This window comes from Bufo bufo, chromosome 4 (genome assembly GCF_905171765.1).
Source record: "Bufo bufo chromosome 4, aBufBuf1.1, whole genome shotgun sequence".
Taxonomy (NCBI): Eukaryota; Metazoa; Chordata; class Amphibia; order Anura; family Bufonidae; genus Bufo; species Bufo bufo.
In genome coordinates, this window is record NC_053392.1 from 259,609,737 (window position 1) to 259,636,810 (window position 27,074).

Here is a 27,074-nt window from a genome sequence, read left to right on the forward strand (position 1 = left end):
TATCAGATGTTTACAATTGCTATAAATATTTTTCATTTCAGAAAGAACCTAAGATGGCAGAGGCACAAGGAAGTTTCATATCTGTGGAGTTACGGGCCGTCATGAAGTTTTTGTTTCTCTGGTTTTGGAAACCATGGATGTTCTGTGGACTCAAGAGAAGAGGGACCATTCAGCTTGTTATCAGCACATAGTTCAAAAGCCTGCATATCTTATAGTATGAGGTCAAATTAATGCCTATGGCATGGGCAGACTACACATCTGGAAATTGGCTATCAATGCCAAACAGTTTATAGAGGTTTTAGAACAACATATGCTCCCAACCAGACGGCTCTTTTAGGGAAGGCCTTGCATATTTCAGCAAGACAATGGTAAACCACATACTATATAGTCATCAGAACAGCATGGCTTCACAGAAGAAGAGTCCGGGCGCTGAACTGGGCTGTCTGCATTTGAGACCTTTCACCAATAGAAAAAATTTGGCGCATCATGAAATGAAAAATCTAACAAGAACAACAACTTTTGAGCAGCTGGAATCTTATATCAGACAAGAGTGGGACATCATTCTTCTCCTAAAACTCCAGCAATTGGTCTCCTCACTTCCCAGACATTTACAGACTGTTGTTACCGGAAGAGGCAATAGTATTTTGAGATGTATTGCTGCTATCAAGTTCTAAATGAGTTTAAAAAAAATAATATTTCAGGACATGATGAAATGTCTCACTTTCAACATCTAAAATGTTACTGTGATCTATTGTGAATAAAATATGGGTCTATGAGATTTTCAAATCATTGTATTCTGTTTTTACTTACAATTATTAACATTTAACACAGTGTTCCAACTTTTTTTTTAAATTGGGATTGTATTTTACTGCTTGTGAAAAAAATCCCTGTAGTTTTTTTAAAAGAGCATTGTCAACTATTAAATTAATCAAATTAAATTAAATTTCATCTTATAATTGAAAGTAGACTCTGATGTAATGTGGTGCACCAAGCATGAGCTGTTATAACCTAATCTAGTGCATGTTCAGATAACCAACTTTCTCTGTCTTTTCAGCTACAGTAGGTAAAAGTTCCAAAGGCTTGGATGATAAAAATAATATTTTCATATTCTTGACTGCTGATAGTTCACTGCAACTGGAAAGTAACTTGTTTGGATCTTCATGGTGCACAAACCACAGGAGGCATGAAATTCTGTCAGGCTCCCTGGTAACAATCATTATATTTTATTCTGAAATGCAGTGGTGTTTCAAAAAAAAAAAAAAGTTTAGAAACAAGCCTGGAGCTTGGAGGAGGGTCATGGGGGAGAAATGGAGCCACAGTATGTTATAATAAAACTCCTGATAGGTTCCCTTTTAACATAGCATTTTAAAATATTCAAAATTCCATTAATATATAATTTAATTGTAAATTGTGTCTTATTGTTCTATTCTAATCACTTTTTTATTTATGACATTTTCAGCAACAGTAACATAAAATACATTTGTATTTAGACAGAAGTTGCAAAAATCTGATATTCAACTAAACATTCTATAAAATTAATAAGATCTTCTTTCAATACTTCAAGAATATACTGTGCTATAGCAAATATTGTTTGAGTGCATGGAGGGTATATAACATGGTATCAGCAAACTTATGTGTTCTTGTACCATCTCTTTCATGATTGCATTCTTTACATAAAATAGTCAATTCTATATATAATTAGATTTAGATGATTTACTCATTTATCTTGTATAGCAAAACAGACAAATGTAGTTCAAGGCCTGATGGAGTGGAATACATAATAGAAACTGACATATTCATACTGTTCGCTGTTATCTTGTAGGCTTACAATGTTATATCATTATATTCATAGCAGGTTATTGATCCTTCAATGCATAAAGGTCTAAGATAGAAGTGGAAATTAGGTGCCCACTGCTTAAAGAGAATTTGAACCAAAAACTGAAATCTGGCCATAGCAAATCAAAAGTTAATTTATTTACTTACTTACTTAATTTTCAAATTTTTTTAAATATGTGTTGTGGTTTTCAAAATTGGCACAAAAGAAATGCCAACCTTTAATCAGCTTTTTAGTCAACTGGAATTCCATTAGCATTTCAAATTAATACCAAACTGACAGTTTACCATCACTTGTTGAGGACCACATATGGCTCTGGTTCCTTCTGTCACATTTGTCACAACAACTGAATACAAAAATAGGTAGGTGCTAGTGTTAATCAAGAACCAAAGTGCTTGTGTGCTCGGGCCAAACAAATCGGTATGCTCGTGTGCTCTACCGAGGACAATGGAAGTCAATGGGAGAACCCCAGGCAACCCCTGCTCAGAAGAGAAGAGGGTGTCTGGTTCACAAAAAAAGATTAGAAATTAATGGAAGCCCCATCAAAATGGTTTAGAAACAGCATTAAGAGGATAGCTGGATGCTTCTTGGACTCCTATTATCTACGACATGCAATAGACAACCACACAAAGGTTATATGCCAAAAGTCAGGTATGTGCAAGCCATCAATCTATCCATCAGACAGATAACAGGCTTAGTCATCTTACCTTACAATAGCAGCCTTGTGTACTATGAGACATTCAAACCAGCTCTCATCTGACTGAGAGCCAGTAAGCCTCAAAGTTACTTCAGATCTGTTGGATGGCTTGGGTGAACCTGCGCACCTAGATCAATATCATTAGGGTGACAAAAAGTTTTTTGATTGTCCTAACATAATATTCAATAACCTTACTATACAGTTTTGTCATGTAAAAACTAATTTGCATAAACATGGGCATATGGGAAAGACAAGCAAATGAGCACAATCTGCCTTGTTTTTTAGCTGCAAAACCAGTTGCATGGAAAATTTGCGATCTACACTACTCATGAACAGCGCCATCTATTGGTTTCATAGTTTTATGACAAGACTATTAGTGTAGCCTTTTGCATGGAAAATTTGCAATAAAAATTAGCGAATAGAATATTTGCGATCTACACTACTCATGAACAGCGCCATCTATTGGATTCCTAGTCTTGTCTTTAGACTATGAAACCAATAGATGGTGATGTTCATGAGTAGTGTAGATCGCAAATATTCTAATCGCAAATTGTTATTGCATATTTTCCATGCAAAAGGCTACACTAATAGTTCATGAGTCATTACAAGCAGGGCAATAGTACTCAGATACACCCTAGCAAGCTTATATTACCACAGATAAAGTGCTAGAAGATGTGTGAATGATAGCAGCAATCCGATATACACCTAAGTGTTAGAGCAGTATATTATAGGGTGAGTGCTACACGGTGTGTGGACTCTGTTGAGCAGTGTGCCCCCTTACTAGCGCCCCAACAAGATGAACAGCTCCATTTATTGGTTTCATAGTCTTATGACAAGAGTAATAGTATTGTCATAAGACTATGAATCCAATAGATGGCGCTGTTCATGAGTAGTGTAGATCGCGAATATTCAAATCGCAAATTTTTATCGCATATTTTCCCTGCAAAAGGCTACACTAATAGTCTTGTCATAAGACTATGAAACCAATAGATGGTGCTGTTCATGATTAGTGTAGATTGCGAATTTTCCATGCAAATGGTTTTTCAGATGAAAAACAAGGTAGATTCTGCTCATTTGCATGTCTTTTCCATATGACCATGTTTATGCAAATGAGTTTTTACATTACAAAACTGTATAGAAATGTTATTGAATATTATGTTAGGACAATCAGAAAACTTTTTGTCTCCCTAATGATATTGATCTAGGTGTGCAGGTCCACCCAAGCCATCCAATAGATCTGAAATAACTTTGAGGCAAGAAGAGAGAGAATGTCTCATAGTGCACAAGACTGCTATTGTAAGGTATGCTGACTCAGCCTGTCATCTGTCTCATGGATAGATTGATGGCTTGCATATATCTGGCTTTTGGCATATAGACTTCGTGTGGTTGTCTATTGTATGTCGTAGATAATAGGAGTCCAAGACACATCCATCCATCCTCTTAATGCTGGTTGAAAACCATTTTGATGGGGCTTCCATCAATTTCTAACCTTCTTCAGAGCAGGGGGTGCCTGGTTTGATGCTTGGTTCTCCCATTGACTTTCATTGTATTAAATTGTACTCAAGCACCCGAAGTATTCGGCCGAGCACTCCGAAGTGCCGAGCATAGTGTTGCTCAAGCCAAACAGCAGTTCAGCCAAGCATGCTCGCTCAACATTAGTAGACGCCATCTGGAATTATGGATCACAGTATGGGTAATGGCTCTTTTGAACTATATAAAATTTTTTATAACCACTTGCAGATTATTGTATTAGTATTGTGATCTTCTTTGCACTTTGCAGTTTATGATTAAAATTTGATCTGCATAGTCCGATCTCTTCCTTACATACAGTACATGCATACAGCTAATATTGCCAGTCCTTTATGTGTCCCTCTTCCTCCAATGATGTTGCATTTTTGCAAACTCTCTTTTTAACAGTTTTTCTTCCTATGAATTAATAATGTATATGAACTATTGTAATTGTGTGAGATCTGTAATTTTTGTGTGTTTATGAATACAAAAAAAATTCCAGTTTTCAGTTACAGAGCTCCTAATCCCCTGTTTCTCTTCACATGGTAACAGAGTTAAATTAAATTACTCTGGTGGCGCCTGCAGAAACAGTTGAAAATTATATGACTATACAGCTATGATATAGCAAATAAAGAACTTGCATACCCTATTGCCACTTTAACTCATCTACTCTTAAGTCCAAGAAGCTACATTTGTGTCCTCTCAATAAAATAAGATGCATGTACAGTTCAATTATTGAATAGTGATAAGCGGTAGGGGTCATATTCAAATTTGTGATATTTTGCGAATATTTTGTAGAAAACCCGCCGAATATTCGCAAATTCGAATATTCGTTATATTCTAGATTCTTTTTTTTTTACTCAAAAATCGGCAAGGTAATGATCGTGTAATATACGAATATTACGCGATCAATATAGGCTTGGGTCAAAAATTAATATATCGCACTATAGAATATAGTGCTATATATTAGTTTTTAAAATATTAGTAATTTTTTCCATCTGAACACATGACTCTTCCCTGCTTCTTGCTTGTGGGCTAATGAGTCATTGGCCCAGAAGCAACTTAACCAGGGAGGTATCATGACTTCAGACGGAAAAAAAATGACGAATATTCTAAAAAAAACTAATATATAGCACTATATTCAATATAGTGCTATATATTTGTATTTTTGAATATTCATAATTTTTTTCCATCTGAAGTGAACAGTGTTCAATGTTCACTTCAGATGGAAAAAAAGTGACAAATATTCTAAAATACGAACATATAACACTATATTGAATATAGTGCTATATATTAGTTTTTTAGAATATTCATAATTTTTTTTCTTCTGAAGTCATGATTCCTCCCTGCTTAAGATGCTTGTGGGCCAATGACTCATTCGCCCACAAGCAAGAAGCAGGGAGAAATCATGTGTTCAGATGGAAAAAATAATGAATATTTGATATAACGAATATATAGCACTTTATTCTAAATATTTGCGAATTCTCGAAGTGGCGATATTCAAGATAAAAATTCACTTTTTGAATATTTGTGCTCAACACTATTATTGAAGCCACTGCCAGCAGAAGATTACAGACTGCTCCTGCGCTAGATTTAAAGGCAGCATGATGATGTCACTGCAGCTAAGAGGTGGATAGAAGAAGAGTAGGGGAGGAGAAGTTCCCTGCTGATGGACGTGGCTGGGCTCCAAGCATGGTATGGGCTCTTTTCAGCTTAATTAGTGTATTTTTTAAAACATGATTTTTGACGGAGAGATAATATTGATTTGGACATAAAGATATATTTACAAAGGGTTATAGCAAAGCTACAGTGCCATACAAATAGTTAGAAATGGTCTAGAGTGGGGAGATTCAATTTAAACCAAAAGGCTTGGAAGTGAAAAACGAGGAAAATATGTCCAAGGTTAAAGATATAATTAGAAAACTTGATGGCCACAAAGGGATTTTATGCAAGAATGTGAATATGGCAGAAATGTTAATAAAAGTAAATAATCTACTTGGAAAATTTGTGTTTATTACCAAATTGAAATTGGCCTCTTTCTAAACCCTCATTAATAGAGATGGCCTTGCGGTTCGCCTGGCGGTCGTTTCGCAGCGAACTTTGCGTGGTCGCAATTCGGCGAACATGCGAACATATGGAGATATTCGCTCCCGGCATATTCTTTTACATTGTGAAGAATTTTGACCCATGACACATCCATCAGATTGTACAGGACAGCCAATTGAGACGTTTCAGTACATGGACATACCCCCTACCTTTATAAATAAACCTGATCTGGCCGCCATTTTACACTCAGTTTTTTGCCAGTGTAGGGAGAGGTTGCTGTGTGGAGCATGGACAGGCTGTTAGGGACACCAAACGCTAGCTAATAGGGCCACAAAAGTCTTTTTAAGGACTGGAATAGGTGGGCTATCGATAGGTGTGATACACAGAGGGGTGCGATATACTTATAATATACTTTTATAATGAGTCAAAAACACATAGATCTATATAGTGATCACCTGGAAGTCAGGGGCTTACTAGGGCCATTTTTATATAGGGTGAGGTTCCAGACAGGGTCGCTCTTATCAGGGCGGGTGGTCTGTGGTTAGGCTATCAGTGCCAGATTAGCACCCCCCTGTAGGGCAATATCAGGGACAGTTCTTTGCCCACCCTGTCCTTCAATACCACATCATCATCTAGCCCAGGGATAGATGTTTTTTGCTTTCCCTCCGGGATTCATGAATGTGCACTGGAACCCCCCGGATTGTGGTAGAACATATGGTTTTTTATTTGGTGCCGCCGAGCACTTGTTATTGCCTACCACATCTATGCTTTTTGCTTAACTTTAATAATTTAATTTATTTTCATTTTGAGGGCTATCTTTTCCATTCACACGTCCAAAAAATGGGTCTACATCCGTTCCTCAATTTTGCGGAACCAGTGCAGACCCATTCATTTTCAATGGGGCCGGAATGTGCTGTCCACATCCGCATTTGCGGATCAGCATTTCCGCATCCGTGCTTCCGTTTCCGTTAAAAAATAGAACATGTCCTATTCTTGTCCGCAATTGCAGACAAGATTAGGCATTTTCTATTATAGTGCCGGCGATGTGCAGTCTGCAAATTGCGGAATGCACATTGCCGGTGTCTGTGTTTTGCGGATCCGCAAAACACTTATGGATGCGTGAATGGACCATCATAGTAACATTATTAAAGGTTAAAAATTATCTTTATGTATATTCTAATGGATTGCCTTCCTTGTACAATGTTATAATATACTTTCTATGTTAGAAAGTATATTATAGTGCATTTGTATTGTGCGACAGTTGTGTGCGGTCCTGCTGCAATACTGCAGGTATATAGAGGGACAAGCGTTATTGGAACAACTAATTTCTACTGGTGTGATATACCAGTCGTCCCACAAAAAAACTGATTGAAGCGGGGTATTACAGTCCTGATCAAAAGTTTAAAAATGGCAAAAAATCATATTTTACATTGTTGGATCTTAACAAGGTTCCAAGTAGAGCTTCAACATGCAACAAGAAGAAATGACAGTGAGACAAAACATTTTTTGAGCATTCAATTAATTGAAAATAACTATTAAACTGAAACAGGCTGTTTTTCAGCTGATCCAAATTTTAGGACCACATGCCTTTAAAAGGCCAAATCTGTGCAAAGATGTGGATTCATTGTCATTTTCTGTCAGGTAGTCACACGTTGTGATGGCAAAGGCAAAAAAAACTCTCTCTTTTTGAACGTGGTCGGGTTGTTGAACTGCATAAGCAGGGTCTCTCACAGCGCGCTATCACTGCTGAGGTGGGACGCAGTAAGACGGTCATTTGGAATTTTTTAAATGATCCTGAGGGTTATGGAACAAAAAAGTCAAGTGGAAGACCCAAAAAAATTTCATCAGCACTGAGCCGGAGGATCCAATTGGCTGTCTGTCAAGACACTGGACGATCCTCGACCCAAATTAAGGCCCTTACTGGTGCTGACTGCAGCCCCATAACCATCAGACGGCATCTGAGACTGAAGGGCTTCAAAAACAAAAAACGTCTTAAAAGACCTTGTCTCCTTGAACGCCACAGAACTGCTCGTTTGGACTTTGCAAGAGAGCACCAAACATGGGACATTCAAAAGTGGAAGAAAGTTTTATTCTCTGATGAGAAAAAATTTAACCTTGATGGTCCTGATGGATTCAAACGTTACTGGCATGGCAAGAAGATCCCACTTGAGATGTTTTCTACGCGCCACATTGGAGGGGGCGCCATAATGGTCTGGGGTGCTTTTTCCTTCAGTGGAACAATGGAGCTTCAGGAAGTGCAGGGGCGTCAAACGGCCGCTGGCTATGTCCAGATGTTGCAGAGAGCATTCCTTATGACTGAGGGCCCTCATCTGTGTGGTAATGACTTGTTTTTTTAACAGGACAACGCTACAGTACACAATGCCCGCAGGACAAGGGACTTCTTCCAGGAGAATAACATCACTCTTTTGGCCCATTCTGCGTGTTCCCCTGATCTAAATCCAATTGAGAACCTTTGGGGATGGATGGCAAGGGAAGTTTACAAAAATGGACAACAGTTCCAGACAGTAGATGGCCTTCGTGCGGCCGTCTTCACCACTTGGAGAAATGTTCCCACTCACCCCATGGAAACGCTTGCATCAAGCATGCCGAAACGAATTTTGGAAGCGATAAACAATAACGGCGGAGCTACTCATTACTGAGTTCATGTTTGGAAGTTGGATTTCTGTTTTGGGGGGGTTTAGTTTTTTTTTGGAGGTGTGGGCCTAAACTTTTGATCAGCTGAAAAACTGCTTGTTTCAGTTTATTCGTTGCTTTCATTAAATTGAATGCTCCAAAAATGTTTTGTCTCACTCCCATTTCTTCTTGTTGCATGTTGAAGCTCTACTTGGAACCTTGTTAAGATCCATCAATGCTAAGTATCATTTTTTGCCATTTTTCAAGTGGTTTTAAACTTTTGATCAGGACTGTATATACCAATATACTTTCTTAACAGTGCATTTGGGTGTTGTATAGTGCATTTGCGCATGCGCGTACCCAAAATTTATATTGCCGATATTTCTCATTAAAAAAAATAATGAATGGAGATCGCAAATTCGAATAATACATCTGGTATGTCACTGTCCATGTTGTGGGACTATTTGTGCACTTCCAGTAATTATTTCTTAGCTGCAAATATGAGCTGAAGGTTTTTCAGGTTCGCCTGCCATTAAAATGAATGGTATCCGCTGCAAACTTGAGGTTAGCTAACATTTGATCGTGTTCGCGAACCGTCCCGGCTAGGGATGAGCGAACCCGTGACACGGACCCGAACCCGAACATTTTCGTAAAAGTCCGTGTTCGGGTTCGGTGTTCGGCGCTTTCTTGGCGCTTTTTGAAAGGCTGCAAAGCAGCCAATCAACAAGCGTCATACTACTTGCCCCAAGAGGCCATCACAGCCATGCCGACTATTGGCATGGCTGTGATTGGCCAGTGCAGCATGTGACCCAGCCTCTATTTAAGCTTGAGTCACGTAGCGCCGCACGTCACTCTGCTATGATCAGTATAGGGAGAGGTTGCAGCTGCGACATTAGGGCGAGATTAGGCAGATTAACTCCTCCAAAAGACTTCATTCTGTGATCGATCTGCAGCTGTGGATCATTGAAGTGCTATTATTGACTTGCTCACTTTTTTGAGGCTGCCCAGAGGATTTTTAGATCACTTTTTTTCTGGGGTGATCGGCGGCCATTTTGTGACTTGTGGTGCGCCAGCACAAGCTATCACCAAGTGTATTTAACCATCGATAGTGTGGTTATTTTGTGCTATATCCTACATCAGCTGCAGGCTGAGCCTGTGTCACCGAAGTGCATTTAACCATCAACAGTCTGGTTATTTTTTGGCCATATACTACATCAGCTGCAGGCTGAGCCTGTGTCACCGAAGTGCATTTAACCATCGACAGTCTGATTATTTTTTGGCCATATACTACATCTGGTGCAGGCTGAGCCTGTGTCACCCAAGTGCATTTAACCATCAACAGTGGTGGTTATTTTTTGGCCATATATTACATCAGGGGCAAGTTGAGCCTGTCACCCAGCGCCTAAAAAATAGACCTGACATTTCTATTCAACCAAATCTGTACTGTTTTAGCTGGTCAAGTTATTTGTAGTGACCGTAAAAGCACACTTTTTTTCTGGGTTGAAAAACCATCCCAAATTTGCCATTCTCAAAATAACTAGTTTCTGGTATTTGAGGCCTACTTGAAATCTATCCCAAAAAGAATATCTTACATTGAAGGTACTTATAGTGTCATTCAGAAAAACCTAAGACACACGCTAGCGTGCTGATAGAAGTCTGATTCTGTGATTAAACCTATCCTGTCACACAGCGCAAAAAAAAAAACAGGCCTCACATCTCTATTTAACCAAATCTGTACTGTTTTAGCTAGTCAAGTTGTTGTTCATAACATGAATACAGATTCTGCGCTGACATAAGGCCAGATTCTCTGTTACGGGACCTCTCTCCTCTGCCTGGGTGCCTGGGCCTAAATGTTTGACAGTGGCCTGTTCCAGTGGTGGGTGACGTGAAGCCTGATTCTCTGCTATGACATGAATACTGATTCTGCGCTGACATAAGGCCAGATTCTCTGTTACGGGACCTCTCTCCTCTGCCTGGGTTCCTGGGCCTAAATGTGTGACAGTGGCCTGTTCCAGTGGTGGGTGACGTGAAGCCTGATTCTCTGCTATGACATGAAGACAGATTCTGCGCTGACATAAGGCCAGATTCTCTGTTACGGGACCTCTCTCCTCTGCTTGGTTGCCTGGGCCTAAATGTGTGACAGTGGCCTGTTCCAGTGGTGGGTGACGTGAAGCCTGATTCTCTGCTATGACATGAAGACAGATTCTGCGCTGACATAAGGCCAGATTCTCTGTTACGGGACCGCTCTCCTCTGTCTGGGTGCCGGGGCCTAAATGTGTGACAGTGGCCTGTTCCAGTGGTGGGTGACGTGAAGCCTGATTCTCTGCTATGACATGAAGACAGATTCTGTGCTGACATCATGCCAGATTCTCTGTTACGGGACCTCTCTCCTCTGCCTGGGTGCCGGGGGCCTAAATGTGTGACAGTGGCCTGTTCCAGTGGTGGGTGACGTTGAAGCCAGATTCTCTGCTATGACATGAAGACTGATTCTGCGCTGACATGAAGCCAGATTCTCTGCTATGGCATGAAGAGACTGATTCTCTGCTGACATGAAGCCAGATTCTTTGCTATGGCATGAAGAGACTGATTCTCTGCTGACGTGAAGCCAGATTCTCTGCTATGGGACCTCTGTCCAATTGATATTGGTTCATTTTTATTTTTTTAATTTTTATTTTAATTCATTTCCCTATCCACATTTGTTTGCAGGGGATTTACCTACATGTTGCTGCCTTTTGCAGCCCTCTAGCTCTTTCCTGGGCTGTTTTACAGCCTTTTTAGTGCCCAAAGTTCGGGTCCCCATTGACTTCAATGGGGTTCGGGTTCGGGACGAAGTTCGGATCGGGTTCGGATCCCGAACCCGAACATTTCCGGGAAGCTCGGCCGAACATCTCGAACCCGAACATCCAGGTGTTCGCTCAACTCTAGTCCCGGCAGATGTTCGTCCATCACTACTCATTAATAAGGAAATTGCAATAAGATATTGGTGACTATGATATCTGAGAATATAGTCAGTGGGTCACAGCTCAAAAAGTAGACATTTTCTTTATCTATCTAACTTCATATTTAATACAAACTAAAGGGAATACAATGCACAATAGATAAGACTCCTAGCATAATACATTTCCCTAGTTTCTTTGGGTGCAGTTGTGGTGGGTTGTGTAGATTTAGCAGTTCCTATCTTAATTCATGAATTCAAATAATTACAAATGATAAATCATATCTTCCTGAAAAACTTTGTATATTGACCTGCCCATTATAATGGTATCATATATATATATATATTTAAAAATATGACCGCACCTAAAATCAAATCCAGTTCTTTTCCCATTCTCAGGTATGCCAGGATCTGGACACATGTTTGTAGCTGTTGGTATCCCACCTTGGCTCACTAGAAAAAAGAATAAGATATACATTATTTTGTGAATATTACAATTGAGTGAAAATTACAATCGATGATTATAAGGCTGAGATACGAAATACTTTAAAATGTATGCAATCTCAACCTTCCACTCTAAATATCTATCTATCTATCTATCTATCTATCTATCTATCTATCTATCTATCTATCTATCTATCTATCTATCTATCTCTTAAACCTGAATACTTGCAAGTGCAGGCATTTACAGTTTATTGTACAAAAAAAAGATGTCACTTGTCTCATTTGAATATCTTTCAATACAGTGATATTCTGTCACAAAATCTCAAACCTATATGTGTCGCCACCCTGTGTTTGCAATGTGAACTGCATTCTGTAGAGGTATTTTCTAGCATGTTTCTATTTTATACTGAATTGGTTTCATGAGGAGTTTGGAGTCCTTTAATGAAATTTAGCTAAAGGTCGGATTGAACGGATTCTATGCCTTTTGTGAATTTTCACTTGTATGTTATGGCAGGTGATTAAACAATTTATATTAACAGTACACCTATTTCAGATGGATTTAAAGAAAATATGTCACCAAAAATGTTTTCTGCCAGTTAAAACCAGATAGTAACACATCCTTTTAATCGGTTCTAAAGACCCAAAATGTCATCCAAGATAACAGAAAATTAATATTTAAAGAAAATAAGCTGATAAAACAAGTCCTTACATAGGGACAGCAGCTAACTAGCAACTAATACAGCAATTTTTCCAGGGAAGTGACCTTGATTGGGTTGTCTTTAAGTCTGAGGCATTGTATTTTGAGTCTAATTTCGAAGGCTCACAGAGGGCTATTAATAGCCAAGGCAAGTTTGTGTCACCTTAAATTACTAATTAGCTCTCATATAGGGAGACACTAAAAATAAAAACAAAAAAGACTTTATTCACAAATACTGAATTAAAACTTGGGAGAAATTTGACGCACAATAACATCATTTATCAATCAATGGTGGTAATGCTAAATGCAGGTGATAAAGCAGGTAACCCACAGGACATAAATTAGCAAAGGCACATAAAGTTACAAGGTGTGCCATTGCCACCACTGATAAAAATTAGAGCACACTCTGGGGTATAGTTCACACCCCCATGCGCTAAAAATATCCTATTGTAACCCAGTTGAACTGACTCTGTAATCTCTAAGCCACAGTGTGAAACATGCACCGCAAAGAGTCCACTCTTGTTGTGTAATAATACAGCTGGAGCTTAGAGCACACTGGGCGTCAGCCAAGGGTTAACCAAACTATCCCTGCCGCTAGATAATCATTACAGTTGGTTCCTGCCTATGCTCTACACTCATTATGCACTGGCTCAACGCGTTTCTTTTTGCAATCATCAGGAGCCCTACAGTGGAAGCATTGAGTACTTTCTTTCAACATAAATCAAAGCAGCATCGCGCTACCCCCTGCATGTATGGAGGCAGTGCTCCGGCACTAGCGCGGCAGTGAAGCGGCTGCCAAATATAAGAACATTTAAATCCATAACTTCTCCCAATGCCGAAAAGGCCATGCCCACCCTGCGTCACATGATCGGTGCCTAATGAAACGCTCCGAGGCAATTCTACTGTACAAGGACGCTGGCACTGTAAGTGGGAGACCTGCTAGGGGACCTGGTCCCTTATAAATCTAAAAGAGAATAGAGAAGGACTGAGCCCCCTGTGTGTAAATTTCTTTTTTGGAGGAAGTGCCCCTAATTGTTATGGATTTGCAACTCACCAGATCAGGTTATGCACTCCAGGCACAATGCTGGGAAGTAAAGATGGCCTTGCAGTTGACCCGGCGGTCATTTTGCGGTGAACTTTGCTTGTTCGCCATATTCTTTGAATTGTGCAGAACTTTGTCTCATGACACATCCATCAGGTAGTACAGGACAGCCAATTGAGACATTTCAGCATATGGACACACCCCTACCCTATAAATAAACCCGATCTGGCTGCCATTTTACATTCTGTTTTTTGCCAGTGTAGAGAGAGGTTGCTGTGTGGAGCAAGGACAGACTGTTAGGGACACCAAACACTAACTAATAGGGCCACAAAAGTCCTTTTAAGGACTGATATAGGTGTGCTATTGTTAGGTGTGACATACTGAGGGGTGTAATATACTTATAATATACTTTCTAACATAGAAAGTATATTATAGTGCATTTGTATTGTGCAGCCGTTGTGTGCGGTTCTGCTGCGATACTGCAGCTACACAGAAGGACAAACGCTATTGGAACAACTAATTGCAACTGGTGTGCTATACCAGTTGCCCCCCAAAAAATCTGATTGTTGTAGGGGTGTGATATACCTATAATATAATTTCTATATAGTGCATTTGTATTGTGTATAATTTGTGTGCAGTTCTGCTGAGATACTGGCCTGAAGTAAAATTGTTATCCAATGACCATCTAATATACCTCCAGCCACATAATCACTTGATATTTTCTGTCCGGCGAATGCCTAATGTTTGGGCCTGTACTCCTCTCGCCTGCAGTAAAATTGTTATTCAATGACTGTCTAATATACCCCCAGCCACATAATCTCTTGATGTTTTTTGTCCAGTGAATGCCTAATGTTTGGGGCCTGTACTATACTGGCCTGCAGAAAAATTGATATCCATTGACCATCTAATATACCTCCGGCCACATAATCTCTTGATGTTTCATGTATGGTGGAATGCATAATTTTTGGGGCCTGTAATCTAACTGGCCAAGAGCAAAATTATAACATGGTGACCACCTAATGTACCTTCATCCACATTATTAATTGTTCTTTTCTGTCCGGTAAATGCCTAATGTTTGGGGCCTGTACTACACTGGCCTGCAGTAAAATTGATATTGAATGACCTTCTAATATAACTCCAGCCACATAATTACTTGTTCTTTTCTGTCCGGTGAATGCCTAATGTTTTGGGCATTGGAGGAATTCAATACATGGACGACCACGTGGTATCGAATTTCAACTATTATCATTTGTTTTTTTTTCTAAATGGGGATTTCGTTAGCCATGTTTTTAATCCAATTTTATATTTTTTGTTCTTTTAAACATATGTATTTGACATCTTATTGTACTGGCCTGCAGTAAAATTGATATCCAATGACTGTCTAATATATCTCAAGCCACATAATTACTTGTTCTTTTCTGTCCGGTGAATGCCTAATGTTTCGGGCCTGTACTCCACTGGCCTGCATTAAAATTGATATCCAATAACCATCTAATATACCTCCAGCCACATAATCGTTTGATCGTTTATTTACGGTGAATGCATAATTTTTGGAGCCTGTAATCTAACTGGCCAACAGTAAAATTGTTATACGGTGACTGCCTAATTTACCTCCAGCCACATTATTAATTGTTCTTTTCTGTACAGTGAATAAATAATTTTTTGGGCCTGTAGTCCACTAGCCTGCAGTAAAATTTATATCCATTGACCGTCTAATATACCTCCAGCCACATAATTATTTGTTCTTTTCTTTCTGGTGAATGCCTAATGTTTGGGGCCTGTACTCCTGTGGACTACATTAAAAATTGTATCCATTGACTGCATAATGGACCTTGAGCCACATAATCACAATTTATTTTATGCCAGGTGAATGCCTAAATTTTAAGGACCGTACTCCCCTGGCCTAAAAAAAAAAAATTCTAGGCTCCAGCAGGGCGCATTTCTGAGAATTTCCCTTTAAGATGCATAAAAATGGTTAAGTACATATTTTTTGGGGGGAATTTTTGCCATTGATCCCCTCTGGTATGTCACTGTCCATGTTGTGGGACGATTTGTGCACTTCTTGTAAGTATTTGGTGGCTGCAAATATGACCTGAAGGTTTTTCAGGTTTGCCTGCCATTTAAAGTGAATCGGGCCCGCCGCGAACATTTGGGCCGATGTTTGTCCATCATTACTGGGAAGCTTATGTAGAATAACTTGTGTGGTAACGAAGCAGCTCCCTTCTGCCGCGGCGTCCAGAATAGGTCACGATGATCAGAGATAAGTCTAGGGAAAAAAATGGCAGCACTACCGGGGAGCTAAGATTTAACCACACTTAATTTTAGTATAAAACTAGACATAAACAAACTGATCAGGTCTTAGTTTAGCTACGCATTTCACCGACTCTCCGTCAGCTTCTTCAGGCTGACCTCCTGACCTTAGGCCGTCAGCCTGAAACGCGTGGGAAGCCTAAGACCCCAATCACTTTGTTTACATCTAGTTTATAACTAAAATAAAGTGTGGTTAAATATTAGAGCTCTGGTGGTACTGCCATTTTTTTCCAAAAAAACTGATCTCTTATAAATCTAGGAATAGATTAAATGGGCAGATATACAAGCATCGCTTAGGAGGACCATTATATGGGGACAAAGTGAGCACCAGATTTGGAATGATGTTGATTATAAAAGGTCAAAAAATGGGGGGGTTGTGGAGTTATACGGAGAATGGCACATAAGGTAACATGAGTACCTCAACCACTATGCAATCCATCCCAACATGTTAGTTGACAGATAAGAATACCATACTCCTGATAAGATAAAGCCTCACATAACTTTGTTTCATATTACCTGTCCAATATTAGCAAATAAAATGAACCCCAGAGGTATACATTAATATGGCATACACCCACATACTGTATATCCCAAAGGAGTAAACAATTAGAGGGAGGGATATATTGGAGGGATATCTACTAAAAATATCTGGTGGAAACAATATAACCTCCCTTCATACATTAGGTACATCACAGTGTGGGATCTAATTATACGAAACAGGTACAGGATATGATCTCATTTAGGCCACTGGGACTTATGATTTTTAAACCAAAAATCCACTGTGCCTCTTTTTCAGGAGATCTCGATCAAAATCACCACCTCTTGGGTATGGCCTAGTAACCTTGATGCCCTGAAACTTGATTGCGTGCTGGTCCCCATTGTGGCATTCAACTACATGTCTGGCGACCGATGTATCTGCTTAGTTCTTGACATCATTAACCACCTCCCGTCTGCACGTTGACTATAAACGTCCGGGAGGTGTTTCTCTATCTCTGAATGGACATTTCTGAACGTCCATTCAGAGATCGCAGCTGCATGCTGATCGTGCAGCTGCAGAACGGGTTGCTCGCTGTCAGTGACAACAGGGCAACCCTTAGAGAAAGCAGGTACAGTTCCTAGGTGTCCCTGCCTTCTATATCTCTGTATACGTAGCGCTCTGCGAGCGCTGTGCTCTTCCTGTTCCGGCCCGGCGGTCATATGACCGCCGGAGCCTGGTGAGTGCAGGAGCTGTTGGGTCTTTCACAGACCTCGATCAGCCCTGTACTGAGGCTGCACAGCGCAGTATATCACTGTACAGCCTCTCTGGGGGTTGTATTTCCGCTGTTGCTGGGGCAACTATGTCAGCCCCAGTTACAGGAGAAATCAATGAAACAAAAAAAGAAAAAGTGAAGTTAAATGTCCCCGAGAGGTCTTGTATGACCTTATGGGGGATGAAAAGTATAAAATAAAAAAGTAATAGAAAAAAAAAATAGACATATTTGGTATTGCCGCGTCCATGACGGTCGGCTCTATAAATATATGATCCACCTATTCCGATAAACACCATAAAAAAATAAAAACTGTGTCCAAAAAAAGCAATTTTTGTCACCTTACATCACAAAAAGTGCAATACCAAGTGATCAAAAAGCCATATGTCCCACAAAATGATACCAATAAAACCGTCACCTCATCACGCAAAAAATGAGCCCCTACATAAGAAAATCATTGAAAAAAATAAAAAACTATAGCTCTCAGAACATGGACACATTAAAACATCATTTTTTTGTTTCAAAAATGCTATTATTGTGTAAAACTTAAATAAGAAAAAGTATACATATTAGGTATCTCCACGTCCGTAGCCATCTGCTCTATAAAAATGTCACATGACCTAACCCCTCAGGTGAACGCTGAAAAATAAATAAATAAAAACTGTGCTAAAACAACCAATTTTTTGGTCACCTTGCCCCATAAAGTGTTATAATTAATGATCAAAAAATCATATGTTACCCAAAAGTAGTACCAATAAAACTGGCACCTTATCCCCTAGTTTCCAAAATGGGGTCACTTTTGGGGAGTTTCTACTGTAAGGGTGCATCAGGGAGCTTCAAACGGGACATGGCATCTAAAAACCAGTTCAAAATCTGCCTTCCAAAAACCATGTGGCGCTCCTTTTCTTCTGCGCCCTGCCGTGTGCCCATACAGCAGTTTATGACCACATGTGGGGTGTTTAAGTAAACCGCAGAATCTGGGTAATAAATCTGAAATTTTTTTTTGGCTGTTAACTCTCAATGTGGTAAAGAAAAAATTTGATTAAAATTGAAAATCTGCCAAAAAAATGAAATTTTTAAATTTGATCTCCGTTTTCCTTGAATTCTTGTGGAACGCCTAAAGGGTTAACAAAGTTTGTAAAATCTGTTTTAAGTAACTTGAGGGGTGAAGTTTCTACAATGGGGTCATTTATGGGGGTATTCACTATGTAAGCCCCACAAAGTGACTTCAGACCTCAACTGGTCCTTAAGAAGTGGGTTTTGGCAATTTTCTTAAAAATTTTAAGAATTGCTTTTAAACTTCTAAGCCTTCTAACATCCTAAAAAAATAAAATGACATTTCCAAAATGATGGCAACATAAAGTAGACATATGGGGAATGTTAAGTAATACATATTTCACTATATATTACTTTCTGTTTTAAAAGCAGAGAAATAAAAAAAATTAAAAATGTCAATTTTTCAAACTTTTTGGTAAATTTGGGATTTTTTCAAAAAAAAAGGTGAAATATATTGACTCAAATTTATGACTATCATGAAAACAATCTCTGAATGGCTTGGATAAATAAAAGCGTTCCAAAGTTATTACCACATAAAGTGAGATATGTCAGATTTGCTAAATTAGGCCTGGTCAAGAGGGGGGCAAATGGACCGGATGTGAAGTGGTTAAGATGTTTGCCAATTCTTGTCCTAAATTATCTGGTGGTTTATCCTACGTATTGGATTTGACAAATACAGGTAATCAAGTATACCAGGCCCACAGATCTGCAACTAATAAAAGTCCTGATGTGGTATATAGCGGCTGTACTTGTACTCTGAAAAGTACTGCCTTTTTTTATTAGCCGCCCATGCAATGCTACATCGGTAAGTACCACGCATCGAGTTAGTTAGCCAATCTGTAGTGCAAGGAATCGGTTCATAAAAACTGTGAACCAGCCGGTTCTTTATATTCCTGCCTCGCCGATACGTGATTGCTAGAGTATCACCCACCAAATGTCCAATATCGGGGTCGGCTTTTAAGATTCCCCAATTACCGGATAGAATCTCCCTCACATAATTGTGGGCCTCGTCATATTCGCCAATGAACCAAATTTGATCAGACTCTGATGGCCTAACACGAGGAGTCAATAGAGATTCCCTATCACATCACAGGGCATGCTGATAAGCCTGTTTAAGGACATTGGGGGGGTATCCACGACGTGTAAACCGTTGCCTAAGATCTTTAGCAGCTAACTAAAGTCGTGCATGTTGGTACAGTTCCAGTGGAGGCGCAAGCACTGGCTTTTGGGAATACCTCGTTTGAGGGGTTCTGGATGACAGCTTTGCCATTCAAGCAAGCTGTTTGTTGCTGTTTTTTCCCCGAAAGAGCATAGTGCCAATAACGCCTCTAGATTCCTTATAAATTGTGAGATCCAAAAACATAATGGTGGAATTGTGAATCTCTGAAGTAAAGTAGAAACCCCAATCATTGACATTGAGGAGTTGAACAAATGAGTCAAAGCTATTCTTGTCTCCTTGCCACAGGATCAGCACTTCATCAATGTACCTTAGCCAAAGTACAATTGATGACACAAATTCCATAATTTTTTCTCCAAATACCTCATCATGCTCCCAGCTCCCCAAGTAAAGGTTTGTGTACGTGGGGGCACAAGGGCTTTTGACCTTTTATAATCAACATCATTCCAAATCTGGTGCTCACTTTGTCCCCATTTGCTAATATATAATGGTCCTCCTAAGCGATGCTTGTATATCCGCAGTTTGATTCCTAGATCTATAAGGGGCCAGGTCCCCTAGCAGGTCCCCCACTTACAGTGCCAGCGTCTGTGTACAGTAGAATCGCCTCAGAGCGTTTCATTAGGCTCCGATCACTTGGCACAAGGTGGGCGTGGCCTTGTCAGCAATGGGAGGGGTTATGGATTTAAATGTCCTTATTTTTGGTGGTCGCTTCACTGCCATACTAGTGCCGGAACGCTGCCCCCATACATGCAGGGGGTAGCACGATGCTGCTTTGTTTTATGTTGAAAGAAAGTACTCCATGCTTCCACTGTAGGGCTCCTGATGATTGTGAAAAGAAATGCGTTGAGCCAGTGCATAATGAGTGTAGAGCATAGGCAGGAACCAACTGTAATGATTATCTAGCGGCAGGGATAGTTTGGTTAACCCTTGGCTGACGCCCAGTGTGCTCTAACTAAGCTCCAGCTGTATTATTACACAGCAAGAGTGGTGTTTTTGCAGTGCATGTTTCACACTGCAGCTTAGAGATTACAGAGTCAGTTCAACTGGCGCACCTTGTAACTTTATGTGCCTTTGCCAATTGGTGTCCGTACTTTATCACCCGCATTTAGCATTACCACCACTCATTGATAATCTTTATTGTACGTCAAATTACGTAAAATAGTTGAGTATTTGTGACTAAAGTCTTTTTTGTTTTTATTTTTAGCATCTCCCATCTAACTTCAACTTACGATGTGTCAGAAAAGACCATTGTAAGTTGAAAATATTGTATCCTGAGGCCATTGTATCTTGAGGGACCACTGTACACTATATGACGATTTGTGCACACTGCTCCTAATTTCTATTTTAAGGTGTTTCAGCTATACCCACTGAATAGTATACATAAGAATAGATCACACTGAAGAGCTTTAAACAATACTGTCATAGGATGTCACTTTTTCCACAAGTCAGTTACAATTCTGATCCAGAGGATGATTCTCTAGCCTACAATAGTCATCACATATATCAACTTGTCTCCATAAGGCCTCTTTCACACTACCATTTTTTTTTTCCGTTTCGCGGGCCTTTTTTTCGCGTTCCGTATACGGAACCACTAATTTCAATGGGTCCGCAAAAAAAATGGAATGTACTCCGTATGCATTCCGTTTCCGTATTTCCGTATCTCCGTTCCATGGAAAGATAGAAAATGTCCTATATTTGGCCGCAAATCACGTTCCGTGGCTCCAATAAAGTCAATGGGTCCGCAAAAAAAACGGAATGCATACGGAAGTGCATCCGTATGTCTTCCGTACCCTTTCCGTTTTTTGTGGAACCATCTATTGAAAATGTTATGCCCAGCCCAATTTGTTCTATGTAATTAATGTATGCTGTATATGCCATACGGAAAAACGGAACGGAAAAATGGAACCGAAACGGAAACACAACGGAAACAGAAAAACGGAACAACGGATCCATGAAAAACGGACCGCAAAACACTGAAATAGCCATACGGTAGTGTGAAAGAGGCCTAATAGAAATAGTACCCACCCAAAGGTTCCCTCTTTTTTCTGATTAAGAGCTTTTATAGAATAGAATACCATTTATATAATCATTTTCTACATATTTCCAAAATAATTCACACATTTTATACAACATAAACAAATGTAAGGATACTTTCACACTTGCGTTTTTCTTTTCCGGCATAGAGTTCCGTCACAGGGGCTCTATACCGGAAAAGAACTGATCAGGCATATCCCCATGCATTCTGAATGGAGAGTAATCTATTCAGTTTGCATCAGGATGTCTTCAGTTCAGTCGTTTTGACTGATCAGGCAAAAGAGAAAACCGCAGCATGCTACGGTTTTCTCTCCGGCGAAAAAAACTGAAGACTTGCCTGAATGCCGGATCCGGCATTTTTTCCCATAGGAATGTATTAGCGCCGGATCCGGCATTCAGAATACCGTAATGCCGGATCCGTCCTTCCGGCCTGCGCATGCGCAGACCGGTAAAAATGTGAAAAAATGTACAAGACGGATCCGTCTGTCCGCATGACAAGCGGAGAGACGGATCCGTCCTTGCAATGCATTTGTGAGACGGATCTGCATCCGGATCCGTCTCACAAATGCTTTCAGTCAGCGGCAGATCGGCGGATCCGGCGGGCAGTTCCGACGACGGAACTGCCCGCCGGATCACACTGCTGCAAGTGTGAAAGTAGCCTAATACAGTTTTTTTTTTATTGAACTCCACTGGAAATTAGTCATCAATACTGACAGCATGTTATAATTATTCACAATTATGGTATTTTATCTAACAATTTAATCTATCACCACAATATAAAAAATAAAAAATAAAACTGTGTGGGAATCAGTTCATATTTTTATAACACCAAGTTTATATTTTGTAGTGCTCAAATAAAATCTGAACATTTTTTTCTTATAATTGCAATTTCTTTAAAACCATGCAGTAGCTTATTAAATTTTTTTTGTTTCTTTGAATCTCTATAATTTCATTGTGAAGACGCTGGCAGGTAATATAAGTTTATATCTGAAATTGCTAAATCTCGTAATAAGGATAAAGATAATATACTACATACACAAATCTCTCAAAATTATTTTTAATAATAGAATGCAAAACTACTGTAATTTTTTTTACCTTGCTAGTGAAGTAAAAAAAGTACTCAATAACTAACTTTATACCCCTTCTTATATACAGGGTGAGCCATTTATATGGATACACCATAATAAAATGGAAATGGTTGGTGATATTAAGTTCCTGCTTGTGGCACATTAGTATACAGTGAGATGCGAAATTTTGGGCAACCTTGTTAATCGTCATGATTTTCCTGTATAAATCGTTGGTTGTTACAATAAAAAATGTCAGTTAAATATATCATATAGGAGACACACACAGTGATATTTGAGAAGTGAAATGAAGTTTATTTGATTTACAGAAAGTGGGCTATAAATGTTTAAACAAAATTAGGCAGGTGCATGAATTTGGGCACCACAAAAAAGAAATGAAATCAATATTTAGTAGATCCTCCTTTTGCAGAAATTACAGCCTCTAAACGCTTCCTGTAGGTTCCAATGAGAGTCTGGATTCTGGTTGAAGGTATTTTGGACCATTCCTCTTTACAAAACATCTTTAGTTCATTCAGGTTTGATGGCTTCCGAGCATGGACAGCTCTCTTTAAGTCACACCACAGATTTTCAATTATATTTAGGTCTGGGGACTGAGATGGCCATTCCAGAACGTTGTACTTGTTCCTCTGCATAAATGCCTTAGTGGATTTTGAGCAATGTTTAGGGTTGTTGTCCAGCCCCGGCTGGACATTGGTCTCCAGAATCTGCTGATACTGAGTGGAATCCATGCGTCCCTCAACTTTGACAAGATTCCCAGTCCCTGCACTGGCCACACAGCCCCACAGGATGATGGAACCACCACCATATTTTACTGTAGGTAGCAGGTGTTTTTCTTGGAATGCTGTGTTCTTTTTCATTTCATGCATAACGCCCCTTGTATTGGTCAAATAGCTCAATTTTAGTTTCATCAGTCCACAGCACCTTATTCCAAAATGAAGCTGGCTTGTCCAAATGTGCTTTAGACCATCTCAAGTGGCACTTTTTGTGCTGTGGGCGGAGAAAAGGCTTCCTCTGCATCACTCTCGCATTCAGCATCTCCTTGTGTAAAGTGCGCCGAATGGTTGAACGATGCACAGTGACTCCATCTGCAGCAAGATGATGTTGTAGGTCTTTGGTGCTGGTCTGTAGGTTGACTCTGACTGTTCTCACCATTCGTCGCTTCTGTCTATCCGAGATTTTTCTTGGTTTGCCACTTCGAGCCTTAACTTGAACTGAGCATGTGGTCTTCCATTTCCTCAATATTTTCCTAACTGTGGAAACAGACAGCTGAAATCTCTGAGACAGCTTTCTGTATCCTTCCCCTAAACCATGATGGTGAACAATCTTTGTCTTCAGGTCATTTGAGAGTTGTTTTGAGACCCCCATGTTGCTACTCTTCAGAGAAAATTAAAAGAGGAGGGAAACTTACAATTGACCCCCTTAAATACTCTTTCTCATAATTGGATTCACCTGTGTATGTAGGTCAGGGGTCACTGAGCTTACCAAGCCAATTTGAGTTCCAATAATTAGTTCTAAAGGTTTTGGAATCAATAAAATGACAACAGTGCCCAAATTTATGCACCTGACTAATTTTGTTTAAACAATTATAGCACACTTTCTGTAAATCCAATAAACTTCATTTCACTTCTCAAATATCACTGTGTGTGTCTCCTATATTTAACTGACATTTTTTATCGTAACAACCAATGATTTATACAGGAAAATCATGACGATTAACAAGGTTGCCCAAACTTTCGCATCCCACTGTATGTGAGGGGGGGAAACTTTTCAAGATGGGTGGTGACCATGGCGGCCATTTTGAAGTTGGCCATTTTGAATCCAACTTTTGTTTTTTCAATAGGAAGAGGGTCATGTGACACATCAAACTTATTGGGAATTTCACACGAAAAACAATGGTGTACTTGGTTTTAACATAACTTTATTCTTTCATGAGTTATTTACAATTTCTCTTTGTTTACAGCCATTGACATGTCGCCGAGGTTAACACGTGAGGAGCGGATAGAAATTGTGTTGATGTCTGGTGAACGCAGTAACCGGGTCATTGCAGCAGATTTCAATGCAAGACACCCTACGAGACCACCCATCTCCCATGCTACAGTTAGCAAACTGCTTGCTAAGTTTCGTGAAACTGGTTCAGTGTTGGATTTGCCAAAATGTGGACGCATTAAATCTGTCTCTAATGAAGAAACATTAGTGGCTGTCCTAGCTTCAGTCAGCAAGAGCCCACAGCGTAGCACTCGCAGCATGTCACTGGAGAGTGGCATTAGTCGAACATCCCTTCGGCGGATATTAGCTACTCACAAATGGCACCCTTACAAACTCCAGCTACTGCAGCATCTCAACGAGGATGACCCAGATCGGCGCACTGAATTTGCAGAATGGGCAAAACAAAAATTGGAAAAGGACCCTCAGTTTACGCAGAACATTTTGTTCAGTGATGAGGCAAACTTTTATGTGAATGGTGAAGTTAACAAACAAAACCACCGCTATTGGTCTGACACTAACCCACATTAGATCCCTCCAAGACTGTTGGAACAAAAAAATTGATGGTATGGTGTGGTATATGGGGTACAAAGATAGTGGGGCCATTCTTCATCAATGGAAACCTCAAGGCCACTGGATATGCGAAATTGCTACATGATGATGTGTTTCCCTCTTTATGCACTTAAGCTGGCACGTTCCCTGAGTTTTTCCAGCAAGATGGTGCACCACCACATTATGGGTGTCAGGTCCGAGCATTCCTAGATGAACAGTTTCCTGGAAAGTGGATTGGTCGTCGTGGGCCAGTTGAATGGCCCCCAAGGTCTTCCGATCTGATCCCCTTAGACTTTTATCTTTGGGGTCATCTGAAGGCAATTGTCTATGCTGTGAATATACAAGATGTGCAGCACCTGAAACTACGGATACTGGAAGCCTGTGCTAGCATTTCTCCTGCGGTGTTGCTATCAGTGTGTGAAGAGTGGGAGAAGAGGGTTGCATTGACAATTCAACACAATGGGCAGCACATTGAACACATTTTATAAGTGGTCAGAAACTTGTAAATAACTCATGAAAGAATAAAGTTACGTTAAAACCAAGCACACCATTGTTTTTCTTGTGAAATTCCCAATAAGTTTGATGTGTCAAATGACCCTCTTCCTATTGAAAAAACAAAGGTTGGATTCAAAATGGCGGACTTCAAAATGGCCGCCATGGTTATTACCCATCTCGAAAAGTTTCTCCCCTCACATATACTAATGTGCCACAAACAGGAAGTTAATATCACCAACCATTCCCATTTTATTAAGGTGTATCCATATAAATGGCCCACCCTGTATAACTGTAGGCATTATAGATATCTAGTCATTTTTAGGTCTCACATGTGGTAAAATTCCACCACAGTACAGTAAGCATGCCTTTCCTTTACATACATTAGATCTTTATATATATCTACCTTAACTGTATGCTCAATGAATAGTTGATAGAAGTATGTGAAATGAACAAATATTAGCCCATGCACTTGTCCAAGCTACATTAATGTAACACCTCTGTCTATAGACCATTAATGAGCAGACTGGCACCTTTCCAGTCTATACCAAACTGTTTTCTCTCATTCCTTAGAGACAAGCCAATCAAACACTTGACTGTTACACAAAGAATATACCTATAATTTGGAATCCTTATACTTCTCTAGAAAACTGATTAACAATTTTACTAATTTCTAGAAACACCCTCGTAACTACTGTACCCTGATCACATCCTCACTGTCTTCTCTATCATTCCCTTTCTAATGCAATATGTATCTCTTAAAACGTCCAACTCTTTAAACATTAATTCTACTGTCTTCTTTAGATGAATAATGTTCTTGGTTTACTTGAGCATTGCTTTAAGATCTAAACATACAAGTTTACATCTAGTGCAGTGAACATCACAATGGAAAAACTATTACATGCAACTAGACATTGTTTGATGTGTGTTTGACACTTGGAAGCTTTGTAAATGGAGGTATACAATCCATACTTACAGTGCCATGGAAGCAGATCATGTGATTGCTATAGGGTTCAGGGGGAGGGAGGCATGATGCTGAATTTCTGTTGTTAACATTTAAAAATGTGGAGAACAACTATCTAAATTCTAATCCATGGTACTTCCCATAGTAGTGACTGGCAGGGAGTTGATTTATTTATGTTCTGAAGGGAGATAAATGGGTAGATTTGTCAAGATCAGTATTTTATTGCTGGTCATGATATCCCTTGCACTGCTGGAGGATGTGCCTAAACAAAAGTCTGTTGCAGCTTTGAGCTGCCATAAATTTCTGGCTTCATTCATTCATGTAAATTATGAATTT

At 39.6% G+C, this 27,074-nt stretch overlaps 1 protein-coding gene across 1 annotated transcript in view; it reads right to left on the reverse strand.

The window, feature by feature from the left end:
- CSMD1 (CUB and Sushi multiple domains 1) overlaps nt 1–27,074 on the reverse strand; it is a 2,494,699-nt gene that overhangs the window by 1,297,229 nt on the left and 1,170,396 nt on the right. The window contains exon 8 of the mRNA XM_040430026.1: nt 12,021–12,108. Within this exon, the coding sequence (XP_040285960.1) occupies nt 12,021–12,108 (88 nt within the window). The remainder of the gene's footprint in view (nt 1–12,020; nt 12,109–27,074) is intronic.